Raw genomic sequence first — 14,758 nt, forward strand, 5'->3', positions numbered from 1 at the left:
GTTCTCTGTTGGATTCCTCGAGCCGTCTCATTCTCGTCTGCCATGATGTCCTCTCCTCCTGAAAGTCCTCCTCCATCTTCTTGATGACGTCCCTCATGTCTCCTGTCTCTCTCTCAGCGTGTCTCTGCTTCTGCTGCAGCGTTGACTTCTCCTCCCTCAGGCTCTTCATCTCACACTCCAGCTTCTTGATTTTGTCCTGAGCTGAGCGATGAGCTGCATTAAGCATCTCCAGGAGAAGTTTGGGAGACGTTGCAATGTATTGTCCATTTTCATAAGACTGAACAATTTCTTCATTGGATAATACTGGAGAACGCCACAAGCCATAACTCGACATTTCTCTTTTGTTTGGGTCCATCTGTTCAGAAATGTGTTCTTCAAGTTGTATTAATTAATAAAAGTATTTCCTGGTTCACTTGGTGTTTGTCCTTACACAGAGCAGCCTTCCTCATGTGGGCGCTGTGATGTCACAGATCAAAGGCGCGATGGGTTTCAAACATAGTTTATTTCTTCAATTTGACTGTTGCTAAGCAACCCAAATGTTACCCTCTTAGAGTCGCTGTGATTGGCTAGTTGTTCCTGACGTTCTAGTCCTGATTGTTTGATTCAGAAATTATGAATAGATTTTTAAAAAATTAAAAAAACACAGATCAGACGCAGATTTACGCAGTTCTCTTTGATAAGAATATTTTTATTGCATTTCTATTCTACCATAGTGCATATATTACCTGTTTCAATAAATACATCAGGTTAACTACAGTACAGCTAGCAGCACAAAAGCAAACAGTAACCTGATTCAGAAGTCATAAATAATTGACAGTCAGTTTTGGGTCTGCACAGTAAAAGTTTCTGTTCCCTTCAATACAATAAAAAACTAAAAACACAACGTTTGTCCTTAAAACATGAATAGTCAGAGTTCTTACAGGGACCGTCCCTGATGTATTTGTAAGAGCCAATATGCATATTGTTGATTTGATTATAAATATTTAGTTAAAAATGATTAAAATGTGATTTTCAGTAAGTCCATGTTAATTCACAATGTTTAAAATGGTTTGTAAAGTCATAATTTAGTCATTGAATGTTTTTGGTCATGACATCACTGCGTATTTAAATATGACGCATGTAACGTAGGTAGTTGGAGTCAAGTGTTGATGGAAGCTACACAGTTTTTTGACCGTGCTTTCGACCTTTGTTATACTTTTATTTTACTTTGAATTTTTTACAGTAAACTTTTTAAAACGAAGAAAAGTTGTCGTTTTTTCGCTCGCGTTGCAAAAACTGTGAGTTGACTCCAATAAGTGGTACAAAGGACAAAGAAAGAGACGGAGTGCCACTACATTAGTCAAGAAACTAGCTTAATGGATCAATAAGCTGGAACGTGCTCGCGCGCGTGGAGGGCGCTGCTGTCCGCGCACGGAGGAGGAAACGAGAGCTCACCTCATAAAGCTAGCAGAAGCGGGTTATCCTTTAAAGTATTCTCCAAGTAAAGGTAACGTGAAATCTAAATACTAGTTTTTGCTTCTCTCTGCATTTTTAAGGCCGATTCAACATGTTGAGTCGATGTCAGCGTCGATCACTGTGATTGGCTGTTCAGTGCTTCTTGTGATCTATAGTGTGAGTCTCTGGGCTGCTTCTCAATACAGCTGCAGTTACTGATTTCCTTCCATCAACGGCTCACATTGAGCCATGATCATTACCTCCAGGTCCAAGAATATATATGCAACAGTGTTTGGGCTGTAAATGATTAGACATTAAACAGAGTGAAAGCTTTTAGTTCACTCTCACAAGCAGTGCTGTAATGTTCACTCTGACTGTCATCGACTCTGTGTTGCAGGATCTGAGTAAAGCCAAAGCAGCATGTGTGACTGAGAGGGCCCAGGCAGAGGAGGAACTGGGCCGGGTGCGAGCTCAGGCGCGCCTGGAGGAGGTGAGTTCAAGAAGGCTTCACCTGTGATCAGGTCAGCAGGTGAAACATGTCGTCACTGGAGGACATTTATGTTCAGCCTGGAAACAAATTCAGGTTCATCCCAGACATCAGTGGATGAAGGGAAACCTTTGCGATGAGACACTGCAGCACTCAGTTTGAAGTTATGACTAAAAAAACCATCAGCAGCAAAAAACTGTTTCAATAATGAAAGCTTTCATGCCTGTGACTGAGAGAGAGAGAAGCAGCAAATATTCACAGTGAGTGTTTCATAAGTGAGCAGGATGGAAGTTAACAGTTTTGCTTCATTCAGTTTAAGTCAAACTGTTCGACTGTGGGGTCATCTTTTGATTGGTCCTGGGTAGTTTCAGTTCTGTCAAAGTGACTCCATTCTTGCTGTTTTTTTTGCCCTCCCCACCGAGCAGCAGGAGCACGTCTCCTCATTGGAGGAGAAGCTTCGCTCGGTGCGCTCCTCCATGCAGGAGGTGCAGCTGCACTGCTCCCAGCAGAAACAGACCATCAGTGAGCTGCAGGCCAAGAACGGCCAGCAGAGCGTCGAGACGGACGGACTGAGGCGCAGGATCGAGGAGCTCCAGCAGGTCAGGATCAACAAGCTGCTTTATGTGTCTGCATCCTTCTCGTAGCGAGGAGCCGTCTTTGTGCAGCTGCTCCAAGCGCTCCAGTAGAGAATCCTATAACCTACAGAAAGACACCGTTCACCACATGGGCGCTCTATTCTGCTCGGACAAAATGCAAGCTGGTCTTAGTGTTCTTAATCTGAGTGAATCGCTTGCTTCGTTTTGGAATAAATAGATAACTGTTGTTTTATATGGTTGTGTGGTTGCAGGAGCTGTCGGGTAAGGACCAGGAGAGGGTGGCTGAGGTGAGCCGGGTGAGGGTGGAGCTGCAGGAGCAGATCGGACATTTACAGGCAGAGAGGACCGCGCAGGGAGGACTCAAAGAGAAGATCAGCGCCCTGGAGAGAGAGATTAAAGGTGCCGCTTCACGCCGAATCACTTTCAGTCGTGCCACATCAGACGCTTCTTCACTTTTTAATAAAGAGGACTGATTTGTTCAGAACATATGATGTAGATTGTAGTTTATCCTGTCATATCTCCCCTCACCTGTGGCTTGCTGTCCTGCAGTACTCAGCAGTAACCACCGAGAGGCGCTCCTGGACAAAGAGAGCGAGCTGTCTTCCATGCTGGAGAAGCTGCGGCTTAAAGACGCAGAGATCCAGAGGATGAGGGAGGACGAGGCCAACAGAGCCAGCTACCTGCAGAGCGCCATCCTCACCTACGTTCAGGGCTCACCTCTGGGACACTTCAGCAGCCCAAAGAAGTGAGCAGACACCTCAGCTCCTCCGCTGCTACCTCGGACCCTCGCCGTATCTCTGCACAGGTCAGGAGCGTCCAGCACAGATTACAAATCCAAATCATCAGGACTTTAAAAGAAGAAAAGAGTGGGAAAAAAATCAGGAGTGAAGAAACAGATATTTTCTGTTAGTGCTGTTTTTAAACCAAACACAATGTGCTGATAGAGGCGGGATATGAAGAGTTAGAAAAGCCTGAAATTGTCGGAGCAGGTCCCACTTTGATAGTCGACTTGGTTCACAGGAAAAAGGTAGAATAACTGCGAGTAAGACAGTCAAAATCAATCATTCTGTTTTTTCAGCGTGACTAATATCTTCACGACACAGAAATAGAAATAATGCTATAAAGATCTCAAACATGAGTCAGACAGTGAGGTGTAACGTTTGTCCAACATGTTGTCGTGTTTCGCTCTTCCATTGACTGACACGACGGTAAGTAACCATTGAAACCCGTGTGGACTGTGCTGCCCCATCCTGTCACATTTTCAAGCCTTAAAGAGCATATTGCAGGTTAAAGACAAAATTTAACTAATCATAGAAAAATACGTTAACAATGCTGTTTTTAAAGAAATTCTGAAATTAATAACCCACAGGGTCTCCTGGAGAAGTTTTAGTACGTGTTCGCACGTCTTTGCTCTTTACTTCCGCATTCGGCTGTGACGTAGCATAAGGGAGTCCTGCTGAATCCCCGTCTGTTTAACATAGAAAAGCATGGATCCGAGTGTCACTCCCGTCAATAACTAGGAAGAAAATATGTATTCCTTTACATATAATGGTGTGCTGGCTTATTATTATGAACCTGTTAGATGTGATAGAGAGCAGAAACAGGCAGGATTAGAGGAATAACGGCCTCAGGAGAGAAGCTGTGGTGTGAGGAGAGATCCGGAGCAGGCATCCTGCTGAGTGACAGGTGTCAGCTCGCCATATATGGGCGAGTGCTGTGTTCACATCAGCATATATAAAGTTTGTAATCACATTCAATCAATTAAAAAACAATTTGTAGAAGGTGCAAGTGCCGATCATTCACCTTTACATTGTATGGGAGTTGCTCGTAAAAACGGCAAATCTGTACAACGTATTACGGTGCCGTGCTGTGTGCGCGCGAGAGAGAGAGAGAGAGAGAGAGAGAGAGAGAGACATAGAATCCGATTACACGGCCTGTGCAAATGCAGCACTTTGTCTTTATTGTTTATTCCTGATGCAGCTCAGTGCTCACGTTGTTATAGATAATACAGTGTATGGTGCAGGATGCTCCTGACGTGAGTTCACAGCGCACGTCCACACAAACATGCACAACAGCGCACACACTCCACAGTTTAATGCGTGCACATATATTAGGCTACTACAAGAAGTTTAAAGTTTTAATGTTATAGAGGACCGACAGACGTAAAGCTTGTGTTTCTGTTTGTTTCCAAACCGCGCGTTCCGTCTTTCCCCACTGCGCGCTCACACACACAGACACACACACACACACACACACACACACACACACAGACACGCACACGCTCTCTTGTAACAGAGTTGGATTTATAATCAATCGTATGACTACATATATTAATACAGACTGTCCGGTGTCTATTACGCGCAAACTAGAGAAAATAACAGAGGATTCCAGCAGATCAAATCATTAAACGCTTTCTGTCTGCGTATATAATATTTTATGTTAAACACCCAGAGATTTAAATTAATAAGGGAACGCTTTTGTGTCTGATGCCGAAATATTCAACGCGTCTATTCGATCGTTTCTGGTTTTGGGAATAATTCACCAAAAAACACTATGAATAATCAAGCCACTTACACTGTGCACCTGAATGTGCGCCGCTCAAATTACAAACTATTGCAGGGAGGCATCCTGTCTGTTCTCACTCACTACCACGTATCATTACACCTCTTTAATCATGTTTTAGCCTGTTTTTGTGCTATAATTCTTTTGTGCTGCCTTTAAATGTTTGTTTGTAAAGTGTTTGATGCTCTCGGTGCAAGACAAGTTCCCCCAGGGGCAATAAAGGCTTCATTCATTCATTCATACACGTACGCATACAGCGATCAAAGCAGAGTAACAGAACACGACTCCCTCATGTTACGTCATATGACGCGTTGTTGAAAAAAAAGCGCGTTCTAAACGGCTATGCTAAAACAGCCACTTTCTCCTCTAAATTAGAGCACTTATGTGTTGTAGAACATATTAAAAAAATAACCTACTTATTTTACGGCCATTAACAGACTATATAAAGTATTAATTAAACAATTTTTTTAACCTGCAATATGCTCTTTAATATTGAACATGTGTCAAACCGGACGGCTGCTTCTCTGCAGCTCACAAAATGATACCTGCTGTTTTTTAAAAACGTCTGAAGGAAGCCCGGCGTATTCAGCTATGAAACACAGGGCTGGGTTTTGACTTCACATTGTTGTACATGTGATTTATATTTGTTGAGCTATTTGTTTTGTGGTCTTATTTTTGATGAAGACTCTTTTTCTCAGTAAAATGTTGTGAAATGTGATTCTCAGAGATCTAAATACGTGTTGGAGGAACAGCCAAAGACCCTTAATTGTCATGATGGATCACTGAATGTAGAAATACGCCAGCGTTGTCGTCTTCGTAGTGTATCGAGACTACTTTATGAAGGTCTCGTCTCAGAATGTAGAGAGCTTTCCGTTTGTTGTATTTCAAAACATACCAATTTCTTCTTTTCTTTTTTTTTTTTTAAACTGGATTGAATCTCTATACTTTTTTTTTTATATATATGGGGGGTACCAAACAGAGCATAGGGTAACAAAATCTGTGCTTATCTAAAAGGATAAAGTTGATCTCCCAAATTTGGTTGTTACAGCAGCTCCAAAAAAACAGGAAAACAGGAAATATAAACGACATCAAAAGCAAAAAAAAAAATTCTTAAAAAAACAGCTATTAGCAAATTTACATTTTATTGATAGAGCGCTTTTCAAAAACTCAAAGACACTTTACATGTTCAAAACAAATACAAGTATACAGGATAATTCAAACAAGGAAAACAGAACAAACAGTTGAAAGAGAAAAAATACATACATACCGTAAATCCCAGACTATTGAGCGCACCTGGATATAAGCCGCACCGGCTAAAAATAAGTTAAAAAAATTATTAGTACATATATAAGCCGCACTTGATTATAAGCCGCAGGTGTCCACGTTATAACAGAGCTATTTGCACAGAAAGACGTGACATAAAAACATTTGTTTAACTTTTAATTAAATACGTACTACCGGTAACATCCGCAAATACGAAGCCTAGTGGAAATCCTTGATCGAACAGTGTCTGTAACACGGCTGATGAAAAAGATTACCCTAATACATTTCACAAGAAAAAGTCCATCCATTCACTGACTCGGAATGACTTCATTACTCACTTCGTCAGTGTCTTTTTCGTTGTTGCTGTCAGTGTCATCTTAACGTGCAGCAGCTCTGTTAGCTTCTTTGACAGCCAGGTCGATCGCCTTTAACTTGAAAGCTGCATCATATGTATTTCTCCGTGTGTTTTCCATGATGAGGGTGCGTGCATGAAGCGCAAAATGACTGATATTAAGATCCGATGTGACGAGGACAAATGTTTTTGCGGCACAAGCTCATTGTCCCCCAAGAAAAATCCATAAATAAGCCGCACCGGAGTAGAAGCCGTAGTGCGCGAAGTGTGAGGAAAAAAGTAGGGGCTTATAGTCCGGAATTTACGGTAACTGCAGTCAGCTGGCAGCTGGGGGGCGGAAAGTCTCCCTATTCAGTGCTTATTTTAAGGGTTAAAATGAAGAGTTGGTGGCTGAATGATGATTTTATGAGCAAGAGGAGAAGTAGTTGAACGCGTTGATGTAATTTTTATGTCTGGGATCCAAGAAATGTCGGAACTACAGCAATGTAAAAACGGAGAAAATTTTCGTGTTCTTCAGACTCGTTTTAATGGTTTCGAATGGAGAGTTTTTTGGACCACCTGCCGCTTTGAAGCTCACAGTGTCCAAATCGTTGCTCCGTTTGTCCTGAAATTTTAATGTGAGCGAGAGGACAAGTTTTCCTACGTTTTGAGGGTAAATTTAGTCATGTGGTGTGAAAATTGTGGTCGCTAGAGCAATTTGTTCGGGAGATTTAGAAATAATCTCCCAACTCAGCCTCACTCTAGTGATGATGTCACTCACTCTATCTGGAAACCTCCCACCACATAGACACCCATTCAAAAACGTGGAAGACAGCAAAAAACATCACAAAACATTTGGAGGTATAGTTTAAAAAGTATACAAGATAGCAAAACAATGTAAATGTAGTAAAAGTAGCGGGGAAACGTGTGAACGTTTTAAAGTAAAAATGAAGTCTCTACGTGGAACAGAGCAAAAGTTATAAGGCTGAGAAAAAGGTGGAACAGTGGAAAAAAATCCCATTCATTTCAATGGGGCAGAATTTTCTGGAAAAAGTGAAATAACTTAAAAAGTAAAAGTAGTAAAAACGTGAAAAGTCATAGCCATAATGAGCAGAAAAAGCTGAACAGTATGGTAGTTGAACGGTGAAAGTAGCACAAACGGTGCAAAAGTAGAAGCGAAGCAAAAAACGTACGGAAGTGGGAGAATAAGTATAAAGAACTGGATAACAATAGTGTGAATGCTTTCAAGCATTCACACTAATAATAATACTAGAAAATTTGCATTTCCCTGCGGAAAATGCGTGTGAATGCTTCCTGCTGAAATGTTGCAGAAACGCTGCTGAATGAAGAAGAACTAGCAGAAGTAGAGGAGAATTAGCAGAAAATGAAGAAAAAGTGGAACAAGTAGAAGAAGAGGAAATAGCAGAAGAAAAGTGGAAGAAGAGGAAATAGCAGAAGAAAAGTGGAAGAAGAGGAAATAGCAGAAGAAAAGTGGAAGAAGATCAAATAGCAGAAGAAAAGTGGAAGCAGAAAAAGAAGTAAAAGCAGAAGAACAAGAGGTAGAAGAAGAGGAAATAGCAGAAGAAAAGTGGAAGAAGAGGAAATAGCAGAAGAAAAGTGGAAGAAGAGGAAATAGCAGAAGAAAAGTGGAAGAAGATCAAATAGCAGAAGAAAAGTGGAAGCAGAAAAAGAAGTAAAAGCAGAAGAACAAGAGGTAGAAGAAGAGGAAATAGCAGAAGAAAAGTGGAAGAAGAGGAAATAGCAGAAGAAAAGTGGAAGAAGAGGAAATAGCAGAAGAACAAGAGGTAGAAGAAGAGGAAATAGCAGAAGAAAAGTGGAAGAAGAAAAACAGTAGTAAAAGGAGAAAAGGAAGTAGAAGAAAGTGAAAGTATCTGTACAAGAACAAGAAATAGTGATAGAAGAAAATGTAGTAAAAGAAGTGGAAGCAGAAAAAGAAGTAAAAGCAGAAGAACAAGAGGTAGAAGAAGAGGAAATAGCAGAAGAAAAGTGGAAGAAGAAAAACAGTAGTAAAAGGAAGTAGAAGAAATTGAAAGTATCTGTACAAGAACAGGACACATCAGACATGTCACTCGCAGGAGCTGGGGATCGAACCCTCAACCTTCCGATTGACTCTACCAACTGAGCCACAGCCGCCAATCATGAAGAAAAGCATTTACAGTATAAAGTTCAATGCATGTGTGTGCGTGTGTGGAGGGGAGGGTGTTTGTGTGTGTAAGTGCAATCAAGAGCAACTGCATTCAGCTGGCAGCTTCGACTGAGAAAATGGGGGAACATCTCCCTATTCAGTGCTCATTTTAAGGGGTAAAATGAAGAGTTCGCGGCTGAATGATGATTTTATGAGCAAGAGGAGAGATAGCTGAACGCGTTGATGTAATTTTTATGTCTGGCATCCAAGAAATGTTGGAACTACAGCGATGTAAAAACTTAGTCAATTTTTCTTTCATTTGACATTTTTCGTTTCTTTTAACATTATCGCAGATGGAGAGTTTTTTGGACCACCTGCCGCTTTGAAGCTCACTGTGTCCAAACCGTAGCTCCGTTTGTCCTGAAATTTTAATGTGAGCGAGAGGACAAGTTTTCCTACGTTTTGAGGGTAAATTTAGTCATGTGGTGTGAAAATTGTGGTCGCTAGAGCAATTTGTTCGCGAGATTTTGAAATAATCTCACATCTCTGCCGCACTCTAAGCGATGATGTCACGCACTCTAGCTCTGAACATTCCACCACATAGACACCCATTCAAAAAGGGAGAAAACTGTAAAAAACATCACCAAACATTTGTAGGTATAGTTTAAAAAGTATAAAAGATAGCAAACCAATGTAAATGTAGCAAAAGTAGCAGAAGAACGTGTGAACGTTTTAAAGCAAAAAGGAAGTCTCTACGTTGAACAGAGCAGAAGTTATAAGGCTGAGAAGAAGGTTGAAAAGCTGAAACGTTTCCCATTCATTTCAATGGGGCAGAATTTTCTGGAAAAAGTGAAATAACTTAAAAAGTAAAAGTAGTAAAAACGCGAAAAGTCATAGCCATAATGAGCAGAAAAAGCTGAACAGTATGATAGTTGAACGGTGAAAGTAGCAGAAACGGTTGAAGAGCAGAAGCGAAGCAAAAAACGCACGGAAGTGGAATAATAACTAGAAAAATTGCATTTCCCTGCGGAAAATGCGTGTGAATGCTTCACATGCATTCACACGCCAAGAAAAAGCTGAACAGTATGATAGCTGAACGGTGAAAGTAGCACAAATTGTTGAAGATTAGTGTCGTTCGCAGGAGCTGGGGATCGAACACTCAACCTTGTGAGTGAGGGGCGACAACTCTACCAACTGAGCTAAAGCTGAAGCAGATGAAACAGCAGGAAAAATACCATAAGCAGAAGAAGAGGTGGAAAAGTTGAAACGTTTCCCATTCATTTGAATGGGGCAGAATGTGGTGGAAAAAGTGAAATAACTTAAAAAGTAAAAGTGGTACAAACGTGAAAAGTCATAGCCCACATGAGCAGAAAAAGCTGAACAGCATGATAGTTGAACAGTGAAAGTAGCACAAACTGTTGAAGATTTGTGTTGTTCGCAGGAGCTGGGGATCGAACTCTCATCCTTCTGAGTGAAAGGCGAAGAGTCACAAACTGAGCCACAGCCAAAGCTGAAGATACAGCAGAAAAAAAACAATAAGCAGAAGAAGAGGTTGAATAGTTGAAACGTTTCCCATTCATTTGAATGGGGCAGAATGTGGTGGAAAAAGTGAAATAACTTAAAAAGTAAAAGTGGTACAAACGTGAAAAGTCATAGCACACATGAGCAGAAAAAGCTGAACAGTATGATAGTTGAATGGTGAACGTAACACAAACGGTTGAAGAGTAGTTTTAATCGCAGGAGCTGGGGATCGAACACTCAACCTTCTGAGTGAAACATTTCCCATTCATTTCTATGGGGCAGAATTTTGTGGAAAAAGTGAAATAACTTAAAAAGTAAAAGTGGTACAAACGTGAAAAGTCATAGCACAAATGAGCAGAAAAAGCTGAACAGAATGATATTTGAATGGTGAAAGTAGCACAAACAGCTGAAGAGTAGAAGCGAATCAAAAAACGTACGGAAGTAGAATAATAATAATAACTAGAAAAATTGCATTTCCCTGCGGAAAATGCGTGTGAATGCTTCACATGCATTCACACGCCAAGAAAAAGCTGAACAGTATGATAGCTGAACGGTGAAAGTACCACAAATTGTTGAAGATTAGTGTCGTTCGCAGGAGCTGGGGATCGAACACTCAACCTTGTGAGTGAGGGGCGACGACTCTACCAACTGAGCTAAAGCTGAAGCAGATGAAACAGCAGGAAAAATACCATAAGCAGAAGAAGAGGTGGAAAAGTTGAAACGTTTCCCATTCATTTGAATGGGGCAGAATTTGGTGGAAAAAGTGAAATAACTTCAAAAGTAAAAGTGGTACAAACGTGAAAAGTCATAGCACACATGAGCAGAAAAAGCTGAACAGTATGATAGTTGAACGGTGAAAGTAGCACAAACTGTTGAAGATTTGTGTTGTTCGCAGGAGCTGGGGATCGAACTCTCATCCTTCTGAGTGAAAGGCGAAGAGTCACAAACGGAGCCACAGCCAAAGCTGAAGATACAGCAGAAAAAAAACAATAACCAGAAGAAGAGGTTGAATAGTTGAAACGTTTCCCATTCATTTGAATGGGGCAGAATTTGGTGGAAAAAGTGAAATAACTTCAAAAGTAAAAGTGGTACAAACGTGAAAAGTCATAGCACACATGAGCAGAAAAAGCTGAACAGTATGATAGTTGAATGGTGAACGTAACACAAACGGTTGAAGAGTAGTTTTAATCGCAGGAGCTGGGGATCGAACACTCAACCTTCTGAGTGAAACATTTCCCATTCATTTCTATGGGGCAGAATTTTGTGGAAAAAGTGAAATAACTTAAAAAGTAAAAGTGGTACAAACGTGAAAAGTCATAGCACAAATGAGCAGAAAAAGCTGAACAGAATGATATTTGAATGGTGAAAGTAGCACAAACAGCTGAAGAGTAGAAGCGAATCAAAAAACGTACGGAAGTAGAATAATAATAATAACTAGAAAAATTGCATTTCCCTGCGGAAAATGCGTGTGAATGCTTCACATGCATTCACACGCCAAGAAAAAGCTGAACAGTATGATAGCTGAACGGTGAAAGTACCACAAATTGTTGAAGATTAGTGTCGTTCGCAGGAGCTGGGGATCGAACACTCAACCTTGTGAGTGAGGGGCGACGACTCTACCAACTGAGCTAAAGCTGAAGCAGATGAAACAGCAGGAAAAATACCATAAGCAGAAGAAGAGGTGGAAAAGTTGAAACGTTTCCCATTCATTTGAATGGGGCAGAATTTGGTGGAAAAAGTGAAATAACTTCAAAAGTAAAAGTGGTACAAACGTGAAAAGTCATAGCACACATGAGCAGAAAAAGCTGAACAGTATGATAGTTGAACGGTGAAAGTAGCACAAACTGTTGAAGATTTGTGTTGTTCGCAGGAGCTGGGGATCGAACTCTCATCCTTCTGAGTGAAAGGCGAAGAGTCACAAACGGAGCCACAGCCAAAGCTGAAGATACAGCAGAAAAAAAACAATAACCAGAAGAAGAGGTTGAATAGTTGAAACGTTTCCCATTCATTTGAATGGGGCAGAATTTGGTGGAAAAAGTGAAATAACTTCAAAAGTAAAAGTGGTACAAACGTGAAAAGTCATAGCACACATGAGCAGAAAAAGCTGAACAGTATGATAGTTGAATGGTGAACGTAACACAAATGTTTGAAGAGTAGTTTTAATCGCAGGAGCTGGGGATCGAACACTCAACCTTCTGAGTGAAACATTTCCCATTCATTTCTATGGGGCAGAATTTTGTGGAAAAAGTGAAATAACTTAAAAAGTAAAAGTGGTACAAACGTGAAAAGTCATAGCACACTTGAGCAGAAAAAGCTGAACAGTATGATAGTTGAACAGTGAAAGTAGGACAAACGGTTGAAGAGTAGAAGCGAAGCACGGAAGTGGAATAATAATAATAATAATAATAATAATAATAATAAAGATTTGGATATCAATAGTGTGAATGCTGTGAAGCATTCACACTAACTAGAAAAATTGCATTTCCCTGTGGAAAATGCGTGTGAATGCTTCACATGCATTCACACGCCAAGAAAAAGCTGAACAGTGAAAGTACCACAAATTGTTGAAGATTAGTGTCGTTCGCAGGAGCTGGGGATCGAACACTCAACCTTGTGAGTGAGGGGCGACAACTCTACCAACTGAGCTAAAGCTGAAGCAGATGAAACAGCAGGAAAAATACCATAAGCAGAAGAAGAGGTGGAAAAGTTGAAACGTTTCCCATTCATTTGAATGGGGCAGAATGTGGTGGAAAAAGTGAAATAACTTAAAAAGTAAAAGTGGTACAAACGTGAAAAGTCATAGCACACATGAGCAGAAAAAGCTGAACAGCATGATAGTTGAACAGTGAAAGTAGCACAAACTGTTGAAGATTTGTGTTGTTCGCAGGAGCTGGGGATCGAACTCTCATCCTTCTGAGTGAAAGGCGAAGAGTCACAAACTGAGCCACAGCCAAAGCTGAAGATACAGCAGAAAAAAAACAATAAGCAGAAGAAGAGGTTGAATAGTTGAAACGTTTCCCATTCATTTGAATGGGGCAGAATTTGGTGGAAAAAGTGAAATAACTTAAAAAGTAAAAGTGGTACAAACGTGAAAAGTCATAGCACACATGAGCAGAAAAAGCTGAACAGTATGATAGTTGAATGGTGAACGTAACACAAATGTTTGAAGAGTAGTTTTAATCGCAGGAGCTGGGGATCGAACACTCAACCTTCTGAGTGAAACATTTCCCATTCATTTCTATGGGGCAGAATTTTGTGGAAAAAGTGAAATAACTTAAAAAGTAAAAGTGGTACAAACGTGAAAAGTCATAGCACACTTGAGCAGAAAAAGCTGAACAGTATGATAGTTGAACAGTGAAAGTAGGACAAACGGTTGAAGAGTAGAAGCGAAGCACGGAAGTGGAATAATAATAATAATAATAATAATAATAATAATAAAGATTTGGATATCAATAGTGTGAATGCTGTGAAGCATTCACACTAATAATAATAATAATAAAGATTTGGATATCAATAGTGTGAATGCTGTGAAGCATTCACACTAATAATAAAGATTTGGATAACAATAGTGTGAATGCTTGAGCATTCACACTAATTAACAATGAGCATGAACCGGGTGATGTAGCAGGCGGATATTGAGACAAAAATAATGGAAAGACATGCTTATTTTAAATATGAATTTAATATGTTTTATGTATTTTAATTTTAGGTCTTCTACTATTTTGCTAATATATATTTTCAAATTAATTTTATTTTCAAAAAATATGTATGACCTTCCTCCGCGTACCACTAGAGGGGAGCTCGCGTACCACCACAGTTTGAGAATCAAGGCTCTAACTGATGTCCAGAATTTCACAGTTTTCACTCATGTTTTAAAATTGCCACTGTGGTCAAAATCTGAATGTTAGATGAAAATAAATATATATAAATATATCAAAACGTGCGCCTATTTGTGCTGTCGCTCACAGTCCAAACGGATCGGTTATATCATGTTTAGTTTTCAAGATATTTGAGGTTTTGTGAGCAGTGGTAAGCCCATTCAAAGACATTGATGGAATGTTCTGGCAGATCAAAGCTGAATGTCAACCAATCAGTGAGCAGCTTATCAGAGTTAGTGTTTAGAGTGGGACAGAGTTCTGTCTTAGCTGTTAGATGGCACCATTCTTACTGCTGTCCCACACACACACACACACACACACACAGACTCTCACGCACACACGGCAACCACCCTCACAATTTCTGCAGGAATTGTCTAGTTAACAATTGTAGTAGTGTGGTTTGCCTTTCAGGCAACCACCCTAATAAATATATACATAATCCATCTAAAATAAATGTCATTTAAATAAATGTAAAAAATAAATGTAAAATAAAGTAATTAATTAAAATAAGTGTATAGACTATGCTCTTATTAAATACAG

At 40.1% G+C, this 14,758-nt stretch overlaps 2 protein-coding genes across 2 annotated transcripts in view; both read left to right on the plus strand.

Annotated features, from left to right (window-relative positions):
• The window catches only part of acbd4 (acyl-CoA binding domain containing 4), a 179,971-nt gene that overhangs the window by 89,329 nt on the left and 75,884 nt on the right, over window positions 1-14,758 (plus strand). The window lies entirely within an intron of this gene.
• LOC306842219 (leucine-rich repeat-containing protein 45-like) lies at window positions 1,796-3,637 on the plus strand (the record flags this gene model as incomplete). Its single annotated transcript, XM_079372343.1, has 4 exons — window positions 1,796-1,924; window positions 2,347-2,520; window positions 2,769-2,916; window positions 3,067-3,637. 4 exons carry the CDS (start codon window positions 1,796-1,798, stop codon window positions 3,264-3,266), a joined length of 651 nt encoding a protein of 216 aa, XP_079228469.1. The 3' UTR covers window positions 3,267-3,637.

The sequence above is a fragment of the Symphodus melops genome, assembly GCF_947650265.1.
Source record: "Symphodus melops genome assembly, chromosome: 21".
NCBI classification, from domain to species: domain Eukaryota; kingdom Metazoa; phylum Chordata; class Actinopteri; order Labriformes; family Labridae; genus Symphodus; species Symphodus melops.